Below are 22,704 nucleotides of genomic sequence, written 5' to 3'. Positions count from 1 at the left end.
TCTGGTATTTGGACCCATTCTCTATTGGTAAATACCAATACAATACCAAAATGCCTGTGTAAATGCTCTTACCAAAGCGTTATATGTTATAAAGCATCTGGGAGCCAGTCCATAATCCTTCCTCATGAAGTCAAGTGTGTATATCTTCCCAATTCCCCACACTCCCCCTCCTAAGTATAAATCCACAAATACGTCAATGATCGAGTCTGACCAAGGCCTCTTATCAAGCATTCTTGCTACATCTTTGAACTTTGATGGGCACCTTATCAGTATCTCCTGGGACTACAGTCCAGATACTTCTAATCTCCATAGTATTGTCCCCAACATTACTTTGCAGTTCTCAGTGCCCTGGGGTATGCCTTAGTCAACTTTATGTCACCCTATAGTATACTGTCACTGGAGTCTCTACCATTACATGCTTATATCTCTGCACCTTCTGGGTCTGCAACAGTATCAGTCCATCTCATTAGCCAAAGTAATTGCTCCCCCAGATATTACATTTCAAAGCTAGGCACACCGAGACCTTCCCTCAAGGGGCAAATGGTTTTCTCAATGGTAAATCTTTTTCTGGTGTTCCCCTGACATCTATTCAGGCCCATAAAAATCCCTGTTTAATTCTTATGAGAATCAAAACAAACTGATGGTTTCATCACTGCTATTATTTTCTCGGTGTTACCGGCCATGAGTCTCTTGTCATGGTAGATCTGGACACCCAGATATTTAAAGGTGTTCAATTCTCAATTAAGTGCATTCCGATCTCAGCTAGTTGATTAGGGTTATCTGTCTGAGCCAGTGGGAAGATACACAATTTATCCCAATTTATTTTAAGGCCAAATATAGTTTCTGACTTCCTCAGCACAATCGTTATTTGGCTAAACTACTGCATGGGTCATTCAAAGCATAAGTGCATCATCCTAGTAAATTGAGATCATATTTGCACAATGTGACAAATGCACTCCTAAGTTCTGCACCATATTGCACAGTAGGCATGCCAAATGCTCCATGACGAGTGTGTACAACAATGGTGAGAAAGGGTTACGCTATCTGGTACCTATCTGAATAGCCCTTTGTTCCAAGACAATCTGACTGCTAGAGACCCTTGCAAGTGGCTCGGAGTGTAGGAGATTACTCCATATAAAGATACCAGTCTCCAACCAAATCCCTTTCAGTACTTCAAACAAGTATTCCCAAATCAACGTGTCGAATGTCTTCTTGATATCGTAAGACGTGACTGACGCTATGTGATGTTCACCCGCGGTCTTATCCAAGGCACGTTAAAGATGTCTCAAAGTAACATGAATATTGCGTCTGGGGATTTACTCCCTTTGGTCTGGTAGGCCCAAATCCTGCATTAAATAGAGTAATATGTTAGCTATAATTTTCCTTGTTTTCGGAATTGAAGAGTGACAAAGGGCTGTAAAACCCACATTCCAGATGCTCCCTTCTGACCTTGGGCAACACTACGATGATGGCCTTCGTCGTTTTAGGCAACACTCCGCTCTGAAGTACCTTTTTGTTCACGTCCAGGAGCTTGATTGCCAGCTTTTTTTTTATATCTGACGTAGAATTCTGGAGGCAAACCATCTGGCCCCAGGATCTAGTCTTGGTGAGCTGGTCTTTAGCTTCACCAATTGTGTGCACAGTAAAAGGTGTCCAATGCTTCTGCTGCCTCCCAGTCCTGTTGTGTGATTGACACTACTCTAAGATAGTCTTCAATTGCCTTCATATACATTTTTGTAGTGCTTCGTAAATGCTTTAAGAAGATCCATCTGCAAACACACTATATCTGATGAATCACAGTGTTCACGGACATCAGAAGCCAAGTCAACAGTTGCCCTGCCTTATCCCTTCATCATGCTGTCTGGTGATCTGTTCTCTATAATTAATCCATTTCAGTCTGTACATCAAAGAGTCATATTTCTTCCTTGCTTCAAGGATGGCACCTCCATATTCTGCTTCAGTCACTGTCACTATATCTATTTCATGTATCTTCCATTCAGCCACTAAAATCTCTATTTATAGTCTATTTCAGTCCATACATAGTCTTTAAACAGAGGCCCCTAATAAGAACCTTGAAGGCTTCCCACTCCGTTGCAGAATCAGCCGCTGTGCCTTCATTCTCCTGAAAATAGTAGTCAATGTGACCCTTCCACTGCAGCCCTAAAGGGAGCGTCTATCAAGGCTTGGACCCACAACCGCCATGTAGAGACAGCAGGAAACACTGTGCTCCACACAACTATCAATAGTAGTGTATAGTAGTCCAACTCTGTGCCTCCTGGATACTCCATGCTAGTGATGCTTCGAACCATGGTCTCTTACCTGTAAAACATATCTAAACTAGTGTTAAATCAGTTCCATTTTGGGATTTGTTTTCCTCCATACCTCACCAAGGCAACGCTGTTTAGACCAAGTGCACAGCTTCTGTGGAACTAGTCTGGAAGGACCCATTTTAGGGGTGAGACTCTTCTATTCATCTCAGTGCCCAGGACTGCATTGTAAACCCTCCTACCTCACCCCCCCCCCCCCCCCCAGCTCCCCCACACCCACCAAGTACTAGGTGTGTCATAACAGCAGCCCACATTTTAAAGTATTTTAATCAGGACTAAACATGCACGCCCGGCATATTGGCTTTGCTATTGTTTGTTTCACTTACTGGCCACAATGAAATATTAGCCACTTTCTTTTTCATCGATTCAACACAGTAATTGCTTCAAAAACGGTGCATTGTTAATACGGATGTGGCGTGGACATGCAAAGTGGCACTTAGTAGAATTCCTGTTTGTTTGTGGTTTGAGTTACAATTTTGACACCAGGTAGAGTAGGTTTGGAAAGAAATGAATCTTTAACGTGATTTCTTTGTGTGGCAAAAAGTAAATGCAGGTGACCGTCATCTTGAGCAGGCATCGGTGTGGAGTTCCGCATTTTAACAATTGCTGTTGTGATTGTGTGTCTGCCACAACGAGTAAAGAGCGGTGCAAAGCATGGCACTTGGTAAGAAGTCATACATCAAAGTATTGACTGTCCATTGTGGCAGAGAATAGAAATTATTGATCTTGTAAGAGCCCTTCGGCTAGGCGCCTCGGACACCATTCTCCTTCCGGTTTAGCAGTTCCTGTTTTATGTACACACACAAACACATATATACGTTCTAGGTATTTGTGCTTATAGCTTATAACAAGTGCTTATGACGTTGAGGGCATCTTGTGGCAGAATAAGCTACAAGATTTAAGGCTGATTTCATGATGACCCCACAGTGTTTAATAATAGGACCGTTTCGTGCATGTACCCATTTACATTTGTTTGTATTGCATTGTATGAATATTTTGCTGTATTGCAAATTATCCAATGTTTTTAAACACTACTAATGTGAACTACAACCCATAAATATTGGCGATGGCCTCATTTTTGTAAATCAGATTGAATTTAACAAAAAATAAAATTGACGTCAATCATGTGAGTAGCGCGTGCGTATATTTATGTTCAGATCTGAGTGTGAGTGAAACTGTAAGTTGAGCATCTTTAGAGACTGGGTGCTGTTGAACAACATTGCACTCCTCATAGCCTCTGGAAGCAGACTCGGTCACTTTGTGCTCATCTTTGACTGCCACCCTACCTTTCCTACGACATGTTGTAGAATCTGGCCACTGGGAAGGAGGGTCGGGGTAGGTCGTGATGGAGTCACTCTTGCCAGCAATGGCAGGTTAACTCGAGCTGAGCCGCTTCAAAACAGAAAATATCCTGCCGATTGCCAAAGATATTAAATTCAGTTTCTACATTTCCTGTTCCAGCCACTGTGCACTGGGGCGGCCGCAGGTCTGTTCAGAGCACATCTGATGACCTTGCTGTATTATTATTCAAATCGAGCATAATGAGGCTTCTCCTTCGGCCTGAATCATATCTTCCACCCTCCTCCGCCCTGGTCATCCGCTTACAATATGTGATCGCGATCGTGGAATTTTAATATGTGACGCTGCAGTCTTCTGCTGTTGAGTAGATGCTCGTAAACCCTGCCTGCAAAAAAGGATCATGAGAAACATTAAAACATAGGAGGTATTCCTGCCTAGAGAAGAGCTTAGAGGCACGAAGTAGTAACCTTCTACAGTGTGGCCTGGAGCTGTTCTCCATGAAATGTCGCTGAAAAGCCATATTCATCGTTCATTTTCTGACAGTAACATGTTTAACATTTCATGCGTTGCAGTGACGGCGAGCTTTTCTGCCTAACCGCATATTTTAGTAATTATATTGGCAAACCATTATTGATTCTTAGTCACTACTTTTAGTGCGCTCACAACGTGCAGGTCGCTCCCCCCCTAACACCCCCACTGAAAAGACTTCCAGGAGAGACACAACTTTGATTGTGGTTTAGTCAAGGCGTAGACGCTTCAGTGACAAAAGAGAACCATAAGAAGCATAGTTAAATACAAATTATAGTTCTGAGAAAACTGGTCATAGGATCAGCACAAAAACAGTGCAAATATTGTACAAGTATTACAACAAGTGTGCATAGTGGCAGAAGGCCCCTATTCCTTATCTATCGCCCCAGCCCAGAACCAAGGGCATCCTGGGGATTATTGGCAAGCAAGCCTTAGTGGCAATTTAAACTTAACCTCCGTCTCTCAGAGAGATAGGCAATACAACACATACACCAGGGCACCTCACAGCGCTCCATCCTTGCCGGGGTACCTGTCACCAGGCAACTCCTCCCCCAAAATGTTCAGCTCCAGGCATACCAGGGTACGACAGAAAGGTGCAGGGCAACCAAGAGGTCAGACTCCCCTGGCATCTGCCCAGTGCTTGCCCAAAATGTTCAACTCCAGGAATCTCGCCGAAAAGTCCAAGCGTTTCTCCCAAAAAAGGACCCTACGATCAGCCCAGCTTTCCTACGCTGTGATCCCCCGCACCAGAAAATCCAGATCGGGAGGCCGCTCCTTCTCCTTCCTCGCGGCCAAGGCCTGGAACGACCTTCCACTCCACCTCAGACAAAATGCTTCCCATCTTTACAAGAAACCTTAAAACCTGGCTCTTAGACAGACCCCCTCCTTGATGGACGGGAACCTGTATCCCCCCACCCCTAGCGCCTTGAGACTCTCACGGGTGAGTAGTAGCGCGTAACAAATGCCTGATTGATTGAAAATGTTCAACTGCAGGCATCCCGGGGTAGGGCAGAAAAGGTCCAGGATCACCTGCAGGTCAGTCCCCCCCTCCTGCCTGCCCAGAGCCTACTCAACGCAACACCCCTCCAAGGGTTCAGTACAGTAAATCAGTCCACATTTTTCAGCTGGCCCCCTTCTTCTGCTGCTAGAAATTCTGCCAATTCTGTCTTCCTCCAGGGGTAGGTGGATGGGATGCGATCCGTTGTGCTGGAGCACGGTGGAGAGGAAAAAAGGGCCAATCCCTCGTCTCTCAACGCCTTAAATGTAAAAGAGGCTGATCCCTCCCCTCTCGGCAACTTAAATGTTCCCGTCCTGGGCACTTCTAGATGACACCACAACCCTTTTTCGAGGTGAAAACAAACAATTTACTCCCATCCGTGGCTCCTGTCCATGGAGCCACTCCACTATTTGCTGGGGGCGCCTGGCCAGGATCCTTCCTGCCAGAGCTTCACGCTTCACCACTCAGAGTCCTGCGTCAAGCAGCCCCTCTCCAGACTCTGAATTTTTTAGGTCTCGCCTGGCGAAAGCAGCGCATGCGGTGCTCTCGCCATGGAAATCTCACCTGGCGAAAGCAGCGCATGCGGTGCTCTCCCCGTGGAGAGCACCTTTTGTAATCGATTTAGCCAAAGCTGAATGCAGGCGCGTCCAGATGTACAAAGATGGCTGCTCTCGCCATCCACCACGCTAAACATGCACGCGTACTGACAAAAAAATGCACGAGCATGTGGACAGCCCAACACCATCTTTGTTTACTTTCATTAGCGTAGGGCTGTGCACACGCACGCGCATTTTTATGTCCCAACGCTTGCTTTCCATTGTCATGGCAACTCGTCACGCTGCCTTGTTTTTATTGGGCGAACTTCACCCGAAGGTATCGGGTATCAGAGTCCTTCTTGGACGTTTCCGCCTCGCAGCTTGCGGATGAGGGAATTATTCTTCCACGTCAGGTTTTTGTCATGTCAGTGGTCTTGTCTCTCCAGGAATATCAGCACTGCCGACGCGGAGGGGCTCAGACGAGATTACATCACATAGGATTTACTTATTCTGAGACTAGTTGTTTCTCTATGCGCATTACATTTCCGGGCTGATTTCGTCCACTTTGTGCTGTCGAAGAAGAATTTTGATCGCAAAGGTGCTGTGTGTCTCCTTTTCTTACCTCAAGGTCTTGTCCTGCACACTGACCCTTTCACCAGAACATCACAAAAGGCTTTTAAACAAACACTATTCATTATGACGGATGCTGAGAAACATCCCGGCCCTGGCTCCTTCCCCGCCCAGTGATGTCATGAATCTGCGCAACCCCCTTGCGCCATTGCCAGGAGAAATCTGCTCATTCAAGGCTACTTCTCAAAATTGGCACTGCAAAGTTAACCCCTGGCAAACGATAAAATAAACTCACAAGGGCAAATATGCAAGTAGCTGAACCTTTGAGCTGACCCATGGCAGAGTTTTTGCGTCAGAAGGAGGTGGTAATTGTACTTCCCCGGGGCATGGCCATTTATAAATAAAACATAAACATGATTGATAAACATTAACATATTTGCCTAAAATGTGGGAGCCACCAACCTAAAGCAGGAGGTTTAATATGAACGCAAGCACACTTCCGTCTTCAGCCAGCTGTTGATGGAGCTTGCCCCCAGGTGGGGATACAAAGGGTGGCATGGAAAGGGTTACAGGCTGACAGCATTTAGTGGCATGTTATGCAAGATTTTCGTCCTTAATAGTGGTCTAAAAATATCGCGGTACACCAATGTAGTTAAAAGTATCGTGATGACAAATACTGTGGGGCATAAAATGGCAGGTAAAAAACGTTTTTTATCTTTGTTAGAAATATTGAAGTATTTAATATTGTTTCATGTCATATTATTGTAAATAATATAATTTTAAATTCTTTGTAATGTGTTGGTAATTTTAGTGCTCTAAGTTATTATTCTAATGATATTATTCATAATTATTGTTGAATTTAGTTTTTGGGTTTGCTACTATTCTTAAAGAATTATATTTATATTAAAATTATTTTCTTAAAATATTTGCAGAGATTTAGGATGAGAAATATTTCAAAATACTTAATTTATCATATTTTATCATATGTTGATTTCTGAAATTTCCAGTTCATTCGAGTATTATTTATTGTAATTAATTTTTATTAAATGGAAAGTTTTGTATTTTTAAATGCATGTAATTTAAGGTATAAGAAATTGCTCATAGAAATCGATCCTCATCCACCCAGGGCCGGACTGGCTGTACCGTACCAGGCATCAGGCGTTTACCCGAAAGGCTGTAAGGGTGGGGGCCAGTTTTGCAGCTGTGGTGGCCAGTTTTGTTACTTTGGGCAGGTTGTGCAGCGTGCTGCAATATCGCCCCCCACTAACAAAAGCAGCCAGCAAGCGTTTCCAGCATTCCGTGGCCCGGCAGTGCTTTCCCAGAGGCTGGTCCGTGAAAATTGCCAGGGCTGCTTTGGGTTTCCAGTCCGACCCTGCATCCACCCTTACGATGCCTGTGCCAGCAGCATGCTGTTAGACCCGTGTTACATGTCTAACAAAGGTTGCAATGAAGGAGAGGCACTTCTCTGTAGTGGCACAGTAATTTTATTGTGATCGAACAAAAGAAAGCACTTCAGCTTCACAGAAGGATGTGTCCATAAAAATTGTGCCCATTCACCCATGTAAACAAATAACCAACAATCAAAGGCATGGAAAACATATCTCCTCATTTCAATATTCATAAGTATACATATTGAAATCATAAATACCTGGTAGGCTTAATAATACATAAATAATTCTGTATTATTCTTTAAGATTCATTTAATCCATCATTTATGAATACAAATACTAACATGAAAAATCTTTCATCATCAATAATGAAATCACAATTCATACACTAATTAACACATAAAACGAGGATTGGGATAGCCAATAGGTCTTGTCTTTGGGACCTTAAAAGTATTTAGTTATGCAATATCGTTGGTGCAACAACATCAACTGTTGCATGGCTAAACACTTATAAGGTCCCAAAGGCGAGATCTATTGGCTATGCCAATGCTCGTTTTCACTATAGAGTTGTTGGCGGAATTTGCAGTGTGTCTTCAGTGATAAAGAGATGCTCTTTGAGGTTGGCTTTCTCAGGAAATTGATGACTAACATTTCTTATGAATCAACATTTGAATCGAGCAGCAAGTTCAGCCGCCCTCTTAGAGACAGAACAATGCAAGACAGCTGAAGGTCATCAGACGAGATTCCATATATTTACTTAACAAAACAATGTGTAGCAAATGTAAATCAAATGTCACTTTTGTCAAAGTGTTGATGTTTGTGTGGATAATTTATCATAAATTATCAATAAGTCTAAAAAAGACAATTTTATTTTATTGTGAAACTGTTGTTTAATTAAGATGAGACACGTTTTGCATAATGACTTTCAAGCCTCATAGACAAATGTGTGCTTAGTTTGCCGGCAGTGTGTATTTGTATTGAGCAGGCTGATGCAGATCAGGTATTCATTGTGCACCGTTAAATAGGTCAGAGCGTATTGGGTGACACGAAACACAAAAGATCCATGTTGAACTTCAGATCTTAGACTGAGGTTGGTAGGATGATACAGTCAGGCTCTTTTTGTAAAGTGGTTTCAGATGTCTTTTAAGTAGGCACGAAGTTACATTTTATTTAACATTTGAAGAAGTATTTTCAGGTAAAAACGACATCTGATGCCTCTAACATTAAAAAAGTCACTTTTGTCTTTTATAACCTAATTCAAAGAGCTAGGCATGCAATGGTTGTCCTCTTGCCCAAGGCTTTTCCTTAAGGTCTTATGACGCATTAACAAGCCTTACTAGTTTTCCAGAGTAAGGATGCACTGGAAGGTTTATACACACCCACGACCTAACAAGTTTGTGAATCTTCCCAAACTTTTTCTCCACCCAATGCCACCCTGGAAATGATTGTTGATGTACTCATGTCAAGGGCGGGAGTACATCAGTTTCCAGGGTACACTGATCCAGCAGGTACCCCATGATTTGTGTGGGTGGAAGAGAAGTGATCTTTCCATGGCAAAAAAAAATCCACATTGACCTGCTTGTATGTTTTTTTCATTCTGACTAGGTACCCTCTATATCGGTTATGAAAATAAAGTCCTATTTCCTCACAAGAAAATAACTCTCACTAGGCATTATTCCACATTTTGTGTGATTACTGTCTCATATTGTATGTTGAGATCTAAACATATGTCCTAAAGGGGTAAGTATGCAGAGGGTGTCCTGGGTTGTATGACAGAACAATGCAAGGAAAAACTCTGCATGCCTTTACCACACATTTTTTACCCCGCATTTTTTTTAGTATGCATCAATGATGTTATTTATTTTACCGCAGATAACAGCTACGCGTTTCGGGCGTGCTTGTCTGCCAGCTGCTGGAAGTTGGGAGGAGCTGATTTGTTTATGTCCTAACCGAAGTTGGTTTGCTTCCGTAACGGACTCCTTCCCCTTGAAGGTTTGTTATATATATATATATATATATATATATATATATATATATATATATATATATATATATTCACTGAAAAAACCATAGGTTTGACACCAGTTATAGTTAGCTGGAAATTTTACTGACATAAAACCATTGAAATTCCCACGTTATAGTTAGTTGGACTCACTATAACTTGCGCGCCTGCAATGCACTGCTGATGACGTCACATATTACATCACTCATGACATGGTCAGTGACATCACTCATGACTTCACTGATGACACCATCCAGTGAATGTGTGTCTTTCTGAAAAATAAATGTTTTATATTTTAGTTTCTATTTTTGAATATGTGTTTCAAGGGTTACATTACACTGAAAGGAGGTCTATCACTCTGTCACAAGGATGGTGTCATCAGTGATGTCACTGACCATGTCATGAGTGATGTAATATGTGACGTCATCAGCAGTGCATTGCAGGCGCGCAAGTTATAGTGAGTCCAACTAACTATAACGTGGGAATTTCAATGGTTTTTTATGTCAGTAAAATTTCCAGCTAACTATAACTGGTGTCAAACCTATGGTTTTTTCAGTGAATTTAATAGGTTTTTTAAATGCTAATTCCTAACTATAACTGGTGTGAAACCTATGGTTTTTGCTGTGCATTTCATAGGTTTTGTAAATGCTAATTCCTAACTATATATAGGGCCCCAAACCTATGTTTTTTTCAGTGAATTTCAAAAGTTTTTTAATAGCAAATTTCTATAGCTATGAAATATATTATTTTTTATAATGAATCCTATATTGTATATTTATGTAATACTATTTTTTTAATGTATATTGTTCATGTATTTATTATTTTTTTTTGCCCTGGAGCGCTCCCGGTGCGCGTACCGGTGTGCGCACCGGTAAGCGCAGTCTTGCGGCGCGCCCCGGTGCGCGTACCGGTGAGCGTCCCATTAGCGCTATTGCCGCGAACGAAAACATCATCGTGACGTATCGCGTAGCCGCGTCCGCGTGATACGCACGGCGTAAGCGCACCCGAGCGCATACGATCGCGCTACGTAAGCGCCCCGGGCTCGACATTGTGACAAACTAATTTACAAGAAACTTAGCAGGGATATAGATTATGGTGTGGAAAGGGTAATTCTTTTGTTATTTGATCTGAATTTGTTCAGTACTTTTTAAGTAATAAAGGGCAAAAACCTAGTGATATATTGGGTCGCAGTATAACGTGGTATATGGTGATAACAAAAGGCAGAATTATTAGTTAAACAAAGCCCTTACAAAATAAAAAGGAAGCCATATTGTTCTGACCACACTTTGTCTTTGCTCCCGTGTTTTAATGTGAAAACTAGATTATTAGTCTTTTTGTAAGACATGAGGCAGTTTAGCAAACTCTGTAGAGGTAGGCAAAAATCTCAATCTTGAGATTATTGAGAAAGGTCCATGGTACCACCAAAATGAGAAAAAAAAGTGTAAAAAAAAGAGAGATGAGCAAATGTACAGAGATCAGCACCTTAAGACCCTACTGAGTGAGTAGTTGCGCTATATAAACTTTGATCGATTGACTGATTGAGTAGAGAGACAAGTTATAGATAATTTAGTCTGGCTACCGAGGTGAGAACTACACTACTCTACACTACACCACTGCACTCTATGCCACTCTGCTCTTCTCTGCATCACTCTACGCCACAGCACTCTATGCTACTTTACTCTACTGCGCACTACAGCACTCTACCCCACTTTACTGTGTACTACTGCACTCTGTGCCACTTTACTCTACATCACTGCACTTTACACCACTCTAATCTATTCTGCAGCACTCTAATCTTCTCTGCGCCACCCTACCCCTCTCTACTCTACTATGCACCACTCTATGCCACTCTACTCTGTGCCACTCTACACTCCACCACTGCACTCTACACCACGGCTCTCTATGCCACTGTACTCCATTCTGCACCACTCTACACCACTGCACTCTACTCTGCATCACTGCACCCTGTCACTCTATTTTTGCATCACTGCGCTCTGTCACTGCACTTTACTCCACTCTACTCTGCACCAGGCTACTCTGCGCTACTGCCCTCCACAACACTCTACTCTACTTTGCACCACTGCACTCTACGACCCTCTATTCTACTTTGCACCAATGCACTTTACACCATCCTATTCTACTTCACACTACTCTACGCCACTGCATCATACACCGTTACACTTTACACCACTATACTATTATAAAAATATTGTCATTTGTAAAGCGCATAGTTACTTAATGTGAAGTGTCCCAGCACTAGGAAGCTGAGTACCATAACAACCAAGTTTTCAGGGTTTAAAAATAAATAAATTCAGAGGGGGCCTGCCACTGCACTCTAAGCCACTCTACTCTGCACCACTCTGCTCCACTGCACTCTACCCCAGTGCACTATACGCAACTTTACTCTATAGCACTCTATGCCACTGCACTCAATGCCACTCTACTCTGCACCACCTTGCTCTGTGCCACTGCACTTCACGCCACTGCACTCTACTCTACTTCACTCTAAGGTATGCCGCTCTAATGTATGCCACTTCAATCTACACCACTCCACTGTACTCTGCAGCACTCTACTCCTCTGCCCTCTTCCTCAGTGCACTATATGCTACTTCACTCCACTCTGCATGACTCTACCTTACTGCAGTGTACACTACTGAACTCTACGCCAGTCTACTCTACTCTGCACCACTCCACTCTACTCTGCACCTCTACACCAGTCCACTCTACTGTACCGCACGCCGCTCTGCCCATTCACGGCACTCCACGCTACTGTGTGCCACTCCACTCCATGATACTGCACTCTTCGCTACTGTGCACTTCTCTGCACCACTTTACTGTATACCAATACACTCTACACCACTCTACTGTACTCTACGCCCCTCTGCTCTTCTCTGCACCAACCTACTGTACACCACTGTAATCTACGCCACTCTACTATACTCTGCAGCACTTCACTCTACGCCACTGCATTATACTGTACTCTGCAGCACTCTATGCAACTTCACGGTAAGCCTCTGCCCTCTACTCTTCAGCACTCTATGCCACTCTACTCGACAGCACTCTCTTGTACCACGACTGCACTCTACCCCGCTGCACTCTGTGCCACTCTGCTCTTCTCTATATGCCACTGCACTCTAAGCCACTCTACTCTACGCCACTCTACTCTGACCACTCTATTCCACACCACTGCACTCTACTCTGCATTACTCCAAGGCATTGCACTCTTCACCACTCTACTCATGCCACTGCACTCTACACCACTCTACTCTACTGCACTGTATATCACTCTACAATAGTGTGCACCACCCTACTTCATTGCACTCTGCTCATCTCTACACCATGCCTCTCCACTGTGCGCCACTCCACGAGAAATAATCAATCAAGTAATGCAGTACTATTACATTGTAAAAAACAAATTTATATATGAAATAATTAATACTAAAATAAAGAACATTATATGATTGGAAACCAATTAAAAAAAAGAAATTCAATGAAAAAAAACAAAGGTTTAAGAAGTTAGTTAGAAAAACGTAATTATTTATATACAAAGCCAACTTATACTACACTAAAGTTAGAAAGTCGAAAGTTATAGTTATAACTCAAAGTTATCATTTTCACACCACCCAAAACTTAATATAACGTGCACCTTCATACACAGTGTTGTGAACTCGCTAGCCAGACTAAATGAACTATAACTCGCCCCTTCCCCATACACTGGTTGTTATTCCCTTGCTTACAACATCACATATAGCAAGTTAAATCATAACGTTTAGAACTTCACTCATGACATCTGAAATAACATCGTTTGAGAACACTGTGTATGGTAGCAGGGAAAGTTATAGTTAATTTAGTTTAACTATCGAGCTGACAACCCTGTACGGTATGTGAGTTTTGACCAGGACACACATAACTTTAAGTTTTGAATTTCTAAGGGTTGTGTGGGTTAATTTGGCTTTGTATAGAAATAATAAATTATGTTTTCCTAACCTTAAATTAAGGGGGAAAAAACAAAGGGTAGAGAGACGTTGTAGTTCGGTATAGTTATAAGATCTTACCTTATGTTAAAAAAAAGAAATTCATTGAAAACATACAAAGATTAAAGTGACATTACAGATTGTAGTTAGATGGCAGTCACACAAGGATTTGCTTTATAAAAACTGAAAAACTAACAACTTTCTTTTTTTAAATTATATAAGGGTTTATGAATTTAATTGCAGTATAATGGGTGATGTCAGTGATGTCATCAATGATGTAATTTGAGACTTCATCAGGGATGTCATCAATGATGTCATGCGTGATGTTATATGAACATGAAGGGGAGCATGTTATAGTTCGCTCACTATACTGTAATTGGCGAATTTAAGTGCATTTTTGGTTTAAATGTTAGTTCTTGTGTGACTCTGCCACCTAATTATAACGTCACTTCAAACTTTGTGTTTTTTTCCAGTGAATTTCTATTTTATTTAAATAACTCAGGGTTTTATCTCCATACCCACTTATAACGCGTTCCAAACTTTTTTTCGGTGATTTTGTTTGTGTGTGTCATATTCTGCATGCAGCACGTGTACCTCCTACTGCAGATGCCACATGGACATAAGGAAAGGGGCCCTAAAAGAATAATTTAGTGCCTATAACTTCACACCCCATAGTGCTATTGTTGAAAACCTATTTTGCATTATTATGGGGAAGGAAGCCTAATGCAGAATTATGCCTGGGATCTACCGGCTATGGCTGACTGAGGAGAATGAAAATCAGTAGATTAAAGTCTATATGACATCTGAGACAGTGTCTGAAAGCATGCTGAGATATGTTTTCTGTTCAGGGTAAAGTTAACTGTTAAGCCAGTGAAGGACATATAAAAATTATTGAACCCCAAAATGGTAGACCAGAAATTGCCCCAGTGTCATACGCATTTAGTGATGTTTATGGACGTAAGCAAAATGTAGCTGTTAGAGAAAAGATAGAATGATTGATGGGCGCAGAGGAAGAGAACTGTGAATGTGGCAGAAGTAGGAGGCCAATGAAGGAGCCATCTGCTCGAGAGAAGGGTCATGGAGGAGACCTGTGCATCTCTCTGCCTTTCCAGGATCCTTCCATTGAGAGGTGTGTTGTTTCATGTTCTGCTCGCTGTTAGTCCATGCTGTGCCATGCTATGTTATGTTTAATTCTTGTGTAGCACACAGTGTGCAATTATTATAGCCTTATGTAGTGTCTGTATAACTTTTTGGGCATGCAGGGAACTCGCTTTCTTAATGGGAAGATGACCGTGGTGTTTGCACTTTTCACTTACTGTGTTTTGTATAGGAAAAGTATTACTGTTGTGTGGTGTCTACAATTGGATCGGTGATCTGGAGGGTGGTGGAACTAGTGATCTGGAGGGTGGTGGAACTAGTGATCTGGAGGTTTACAACAGCAAAGGTGCACCACAAAAAATGAATCAGTTGGTATAAACGATATTTAAGTAACCATAAGAAGAAAGTTCCTCAGAAATATTTAGAGTTCTTCTTTCAATCTTTATTTTTCAATTCAGTATAAAAGCACAAACAGCCGACGCGTTTCGTCCCAACATGGGACTTCTTCAGGGCTGTCGGTAAAAAAAGACATACACATACAATCAATCTTAATGTACAAAACAATTTTTTCTGACTTACAGTTAAAATAACATTTAACATTTATAAGAACCTCTTTAAAAGAAACATAAGACATTTCTGACAAGAACATGAAGCTCCTACATGATTTGGAACTGGGGCTTTTGGTCCTTTATCAATCGTTTTTGTGGCAAAATGCCGGATGGCCTAAGTTTATCTACATTATTTACATTCCTAGTGTTTAAGAACGGGATGACAAGCTTAAGTGCTGAATCATGATTTGTAAGTTGAGCAAGCTCAAATCTGGCAGGAAAGCAGGTGTATACACAGGCGTCGTTCAGTATGGCTCAAATGACAGGTAGGGTCGGGATAGGGGTCAGAGGGGTGCCATTTTATCTGAGTTCTGAAGGGGCATCTGCAATTTGTAGTTGAATCAGTCCGATGAAGATACACTGTGCTGCATAGTTATCATAAACAATCCAATTGTTTTCAAAAAGGACATACATGAGTATAACATTACAGTTTATACATATAAAGTATCATTTTCTTTTTGTGAAAAATACAGCACGATAAAACAGGCTGGGCAAGAGACTAATTATAAACCTGCCTTTAATTCTGAGTGTGATGAAAACAGAGCAGCATTATGCTTAAAGGAAACCCTTACAGCAGATTATTCCAGGAAATAGTGTAACTCATCTTCGGTGTTGTGGCCGAGTTCAATGCAGCGCAGCCTGCATATCCAGCCCGTCTCCCGTTGCCTTAGCGCCAGTTCTCTGTTTCCTCCCCTTGGGTGTGTAGGTTGGTGATCAATACCCAAGAACCATAAGTTGTCTGCAGTTGAAATGTAGTGACTTACCTTGCTTGGTCCCCATATGCACTACATACTTTCTCTTGATAATACTTTTCAACTTTTGGGTTCATCTCTTCACTTGGGCTGGCTGGTTTTCATTTGCATATTTCCCCTTATATATAGAAACCAACCTATTAAATTCATTTTGGCCTCTCTGTTCTGCACTCCACTTGCCACTTTATTCACGGTCAATCACATGGGCTGCAGGCTGGGCATACAGGGTTGCCACCCCATGAAGCAAGCTGCAAGATGTATGAAGATGTTCCGATGATATAAACTTGTGATGCATGTTATCATACTCCAATTTGGATTATTGTAGAGATTTACAAGTCATCCTGAATCTCCGATCAACACTAGGAATGTAAATAATGTAGATAAACTTAGGCCATCCGGCATTTTGCCACAAAAACGATTGATAAAGGACCAAAAGCCCCAGTTCCAAATCATGTAGGAGCTTCATGTTCTTGTCAGAAATGTCTTATGTTTCTTTTAAAGAGGTTCTTATAAATGTTAAATGTTATTTTAACTGTAAGTCAGAAAAAATTGTTTTGTACATTAAGATTGATTGTATGTGTATGTCTTTTTTTACCGACAGCCCTGAAGAAGTCCCATGTTGGGACGAAACGCGTCGGCTGTTTGTGCTTTTATACTGAATTGAAAAATAAAGATTGAAAGAAGAACTCTAAATATTTCTGAGGAACTTTCTTCTTATGGTTACTTAAATATCGTTTATACCAACTGATTCATTTTTTGTGGTGCACCTTTGCTGTTGTAAATTTTGCATTGTAATTCCCTAGGGAATAGGCACGGTGTTGATGGGTGCCATTCAGTGTGCACACAACCCCTTTAATTAAAACTTAAGGGCAAGGATAGCTCATGGGGGGAGAGTAGTCAGGTGCTTATCTCAGGTAGGGTCCATCATTTATTCAGTCTTTCTAGTGATCTGGAGGTGTTGGAACGGTGAACTGGAGGGCTAAGGATTGCAAATGTTTGCAATGAAAAAAATAAAATGTAAAAAATAAATACGCATTGCAAAATAAAAAGAGAAACAAAAGCGGGAATATTGGCCTACAAAACCTGGCACTGAAGTGCACAAAGTTTTGACCCATTGTGCACAATTTGCAAGCAAAATGCGTCGCTCACAGGAAAGAGAGCTAGTGGCTAAAGTAGCCTGATCCCATGTTATGTGCTATTTTGGGGTCGAAGTCAATTGTGAATGATTATTAATTAGATCAATGGGTATAAAGGGCTGATCACAGACACACACACATACCCTCCACCCCCCTCTATTACCATTGTCGAGTGTTGGGATGGTGCTTGACTCCGGAGAGGCTGGCGTTTCAATTGAGTCATGATTTCCTGCCTCAACATTTTGGTTGTGATTTTATCACTGTTGAAAATGGCTGTTGGCCATCTCCAAACCGTAAGGTGAACTTAAAAATAAAACCCGAAATGGGTGCCAGGGCAACATTATGTAGACATACACACTGGCAACCATGCTTTTTTTGTTTCAGAAACCCCAATCCAAGATGGCAGCTAATGCTCATCACTACAACAGTGTCCATCTTTCTGAAAACAAAAAACATTCCTAGAAGGCCTCCAGTATATGTATCTGGCACCAGGGACCAATCTGATTTATTTATATACTTTTTTACTTTAGCAAATCTTGTGGTTTAAGTTGAAGTGCTTTATATCTGAATCTTCTAGTTTTTGATTCTATTGTAAGGAATGTCTGGAATTACTGAATGCAAACACATGGTTTTAAGTGATGTGTTTTAAAGACTTTTTCCTTTTGTTTTTTTGCAGTGACGTTGGTGAATCCTCTAGAAAAAGGTAATCTCCTTTCTGTGACCGAAACAAAATTAAATGTGATTTCAATACGTTTTGTTAAAAGCATTCTTGAAAGTTATGTTCTAATGGTACCTGACACCCGCCAGGCTTTTTTGCATCTTCACAAACTCCCCCACACCCTGCTGATACTGTCACCAAGATGCAGGCAGCTTCCTCCATATTTGGTGGTCCTGGTCCCTAATCCAAAGATACTGAAAAAAGGTTCTGGAACACATTAAAGGCACTCCCCCCAGCGCCTTGAGACCCTACGGGTAAGTAGTGCGCTCTATAAATGTCTTTGATTGACTCTGGGCTACCCCATCCTGGCAGATCCTGCTACCCTGATCCTTGGACTGCCCACGTGGACTGGGCAGTGATCTGAATCATGTCTAGAGCCACGAAACAACGACTTGCATTTTTCTGGAAGAATGTTGAGCCCCTTTCTATATATAGCATTATGGTTCCAGAGATTTTGGCAAACATAGGCCATGGAATGCATGACTGAACACCCTTACCGACACTGACAAGAAATATTCCCATCTTTGTCAACCGCTAATAGAGGACCTTTCCAAACTGGAATTCTTATGCTTCAGTCCCCCCTGGTTCAGGGAGCTGCACTTTTTTGATTAACGGATCTTTGTTTCCCCAACATATGCGCAGCTGGGACATATGAGTTACTCTGTCCAAGCAACAACAGAAACTTTGGGCCTCACCCTCTGTAATAGACCCTGCGGCGTGGTGCTACCACACCTTCCCCCTTCACTCCCAGGCTGAATCTTTTGCCCTTGTGGTTCAGGATGGGGCGGGAATAGACATGGACCCTCCCCTAGTTGTTCTTCTCTCCCTATCCTTTGTTTAATGTTGACCGATGACCTGCCTGCTGCAAGAGGGTCTTTCAGCTCCTCCAGAAACTGTTATACATTTGTGCTGCGCCCAGAGAATCAGTGTATGGGTGGTCGGACTCATTTATTGATATTCAAAGCCAATGGTCCATGTTTTGAATTTGTTTTAACATGCAATGTAGCATTAAAGATATTTACACAACATATGTTTAGTCATCAAGTAATTTAGGTCAAATTAACAAACTTGAAAAACTGCAGATTGTTTCTTGGCACTGTTGAAAAAGCTGTGAAGGTAACTACACGCAGAAAGATAATAAAGGTCTACTTCCAGAAAACCCAACTTTTTAGGGTCTTTGTTGTAAACTTCAACAGCTATACAAAGGTCAGAAAGATTTCCCTAGCTTCAGAAAGCAAATTAAATGGAAGTAAACTTTAGGTGATTGTAGAAAATTGACTAAGCTTCAATGTTGGTAGGGATCTATCCAAGGAGCAGTATTTGTCTGAAGACACCTGGCTGATGGTGCACCAGAGCCATAGAGTTGATGGTCGTAAGGGAGAATCGGCTGAAAACTCCCCGAGTGTATGTGGTCTGGTCATTACGCCATTAACAATTAAACTTGGAGACCCAGAGTCCTATTCACGTTGTGGAGTACGTAAAGTTGTACTCGTGTAGTACTCTTATGGACTCTTACAACCTTAGTGAACTGGCCCAAACATCTAAATAAAAATAAATAAAATGGGAACAGTCATATACAGTTAATGCAAATAGAAAATACTCTGCTCTCTATGGAGGCGATTCACAAAGGTATGTAAGAGTGCGTAAAAGAGTACACAATTGTTTTCTTTGACTCAGCCTCCCGGACTCTAAGCTCTGCTTCCACACTTAGCTACATGGTTTGAATCGTGATGAGAATATTTTTCTTTCCTGTTTGAATTGAATGCCCAGAGTAAACATTCATATATTGTCTGCACATTGCAAATTCAGATTCCACGAGCCGTGACTCCACTTTTTGTCATAAGTTGAAAAAATGAGTGCAATTTCTTACGTAATTAAAACCCCTACTGAGGGTGACCACGCATCGCCTGGTTACTTATATTCTATGAATTGTCTACATATTTTCTTTGTCAGTTATGCAATGCTTTGTTGCCAGTAGTGTGGTCCTGAAGCACTGTTACCTTACTCTTAGCGTATAGTGGGGTAGATGTGTAGGTTGTGTGAAGATACTTTGCATTGAGTCTTAGCGAAGCTGGGCTGGTAGCATATAAGGGCAGAAATACAGAGGTTGGTTCTTTATACATGTGGGTGGCATGTAGGGTCTAGAGATGGGTATTGGCTGCATCCCTGGTTGGGAGACTGTGTGGAGACAGGTTGCGCTTGTCGGTGGCCATGTAGAGGCAGGCGGATTGTAAATACGGGGTGTACTGGAAGGCCAGAAATATATTTGCATCTTGGAGCAATGAGAACATTATGAATACTGTGAAATATTTCTATTGGTTATCCAGTGAACTTGGAATTATGCACAGAGCTAATATGTTTGTCTTGTTCTGCTCCATGGAGGATTTTACATGTATGAAAGTCTCGGAAAAAAGCGCTACGATACGGCAAGCGCAGGCCATGTCATAGCACTTTTTTGTGTTAGGAGGGGCAAGACAATAAACTCAAATTGGGGGGGGGGGGCGAAGAGACTTGCTTCTGCAAACATCCTGTGATTTTGGACTTTCGGTAACTTTCAACCATGCTGAGCAGCAGATGTGCTGCTAGACAACATGGTTAAAAGACATTCACATTGACAAGACCGATAGATCGGGCATTGCTAAGACCTATTGGCTTTGCCAATGCTTGTTTGTGCTAGGCTCCAGTTGGACCCTGTTGCTGACGGGATGGCGGCCAGTGTGGGGTTGAGATTCCAATTCTGCCAGCTGTTTCTGAACCACATCTGGCCGACCCAGGGAAGTACGCTGAATCTGTCTTGGTGTAATTTTCCAACACCTGGACACAATTCCGCAGTGCCCTCACATTGCCTGCTTTCTATTCGGAGCAGCTACCCGCAGGTGGAGAGGGTGCTTTCATATTTTAACTTCCAGCTGGGTCTCAAACAAACTCCTGATTTAAGGGGCTATCAGCCCTTCTTTTGTTTAAGCATCACACTGGCTAGGAGCCATTTGGAGCCTATCACGTAGATGCCAACAGATTGGAAGGAAATAAAGATGCACAGCTTATCCTTTCACAGGTACTTTAGAAAAACGATGATTTTGGGGCAGGTTTTATACTTTGTTCAAAACCCTTTTGTAAGAGATGTGCATGCAGTGTAAGAATGACTGTTCTATCTGCGTGTATGAGGAATTACACAAACGGCAATTTAATTGGCACTTACTCTTTTATGTAATTCTTTCATAGCACTAATCATCCCAGTGTATGTGTCAGACCAATTTGTCATACTCAAAGAGAAAATAACTCATACAAGTTTGTAAATCATTGTACAGGAAATTACAAAAGACAATGAGGGTTATAAAATGTTGGAGTACCATATCGTCCATACTTAGACTTTATATGTTGTGTATGCATGGTCAAGAGAAACACTAAGTCAGGATTTAAAACATAATGCAGTGTTGAGTTTGTCTGTATTAATAAGACTTTATTACTACCCAAAGGAACCATTGTTGCAAGCATAGACTAACAAAAGGTAAATAATAATAAAGATCTAAACCCACGACTTGCAGCTGCTTGATGTCAGTTCATATCTCACTGTGCTGTATGAGGACTGCAACTTATGAACTGGAGGTAACAAAAGAATCTCTGTGTCAAAAGCAGTAACCCACTTACCTATTTACATGAAATACGAATCTGTGATCTGCATGTTACACAATGTACTGTGCAGCGGGCACATTGACCCTGTATGCTACTTTATGAAACAAAACTGTAACTGGACAAAACACAGAAATCGTCTTAAACTGCATTATTCACTCGAGTTATCTTACTGTTAATATTATAATTACCTGAATATCTCTGGGGACACAAAGATCTCTTCAGTAGATGTGCTCTGGTTTTAAGCCTATGACATATAGAAATACAGCCTCTTTGTGGACTTTTAAATAAGCTTGAACAAATTTACTGTCACATATGTCCCTATTGTCAATTTCTTTGCAGCAGATAAAAAATAAAGATGTATGACTCCATCCCTTTTCCTCTGCCACACCTTGACTTAAAATGTATGGGTATCCAGAGTACATTTTTTCCAATTTCAGCATTGATGGGACTAATTAATTCAGACGGAGCCTAAATTTATGGCCAATGAGATCATATTTTTCACTCTTGCAAAGATTATGCAGCAGCCTATCTGATTATAAGTGTCTCACATGCGGTTTGTTGCCAACATTTCAACATTTGAGGTTTCTCACATTTCAAAGCTGTCAACTACAGGAGCCCAAAATAAAATTTTAAGTCCTGTTTGGTTATTTCAAACCAAGCTCACAGTTTCTGGAAACTAATCTGCATTAACACTAAATATATTCAAGATTGTTTTATAACATCTAAGTATAATATTTAAAATGTAACTTCCCTTGTTTAAAACAAAGCAAAAAAATACTGTTAAACCTGATTAATGTCCAGAAACAGTGTGCCGTGGTTATTTGATTTGAATTAATGAAACATGATTGAAAGCAGCTGCGTATCTGGGCACAGGTAAAGAGATTTCGTCTGGCCAGGGCTACATGCTCAGGTCCCCAAAAAGAACAGTTTTTTTTGTTTGTTTCTCTTTGTTATCTAACAATGGCTGCTTAGAGTAAAGTTGTGTCATCCACTCAGCGAGTCTCAAAAGGTGTAGAGAGGACTGTCACAGAGTAGAGCCTTATTTTTAAAAGCTTTGTTTGTTTTGGTTTAGAATTTCTAAAGCGCAGACCTAGCCTTCTAGCAACTGTGCTGTGTTGTAAAGGCGGTCAGTCCCAGT

At 41.5% G+C, this 22,704-nt stretch overlaps 1 protein-coding gene across 1 annotated transcript in view; it reads left to right on the top strand.

Annotated features, from left to right (window-relative positions):
* Window positions 1-22,704, top strand: part of ZDHHC15 (zDHHC palmitoyltransferase 15) — a 268,386-nt gene that overhangs the window by 26,191 nt on the left and 219,491 nt on the right. The window contains exon 2 of the mRNA XM_086918406.1: window positions 17,892-17,918. Coding sequence (XP_086774532.1) covers window positions 17,892-17,918 — 27 coding nt within the window. The remainder of the gene's footprint in view (window positions 1-17,891; window positions 17,919-22,704) is intronic.

Source organism: Lissotriton vulgaris, chromosome 4_1 (assembly GCF_964263255.1).
Source record: "Lissotriton vulgaris chromosome 4_1, aLisVul1.2, whole genome shotgun sequence".
NCBI classification, from domain to species: domain Eukaryota; kingdom Metazoa; phylum Chordata; class Amphibia; order Caudata; family Salamandridae; genus Lissotriton; species Lissotriton vulgaris.
Note: the sequence above shows the minus strand (reverse complement) of the source record. Positions and strands in the feature narration are given on the sequence as shown.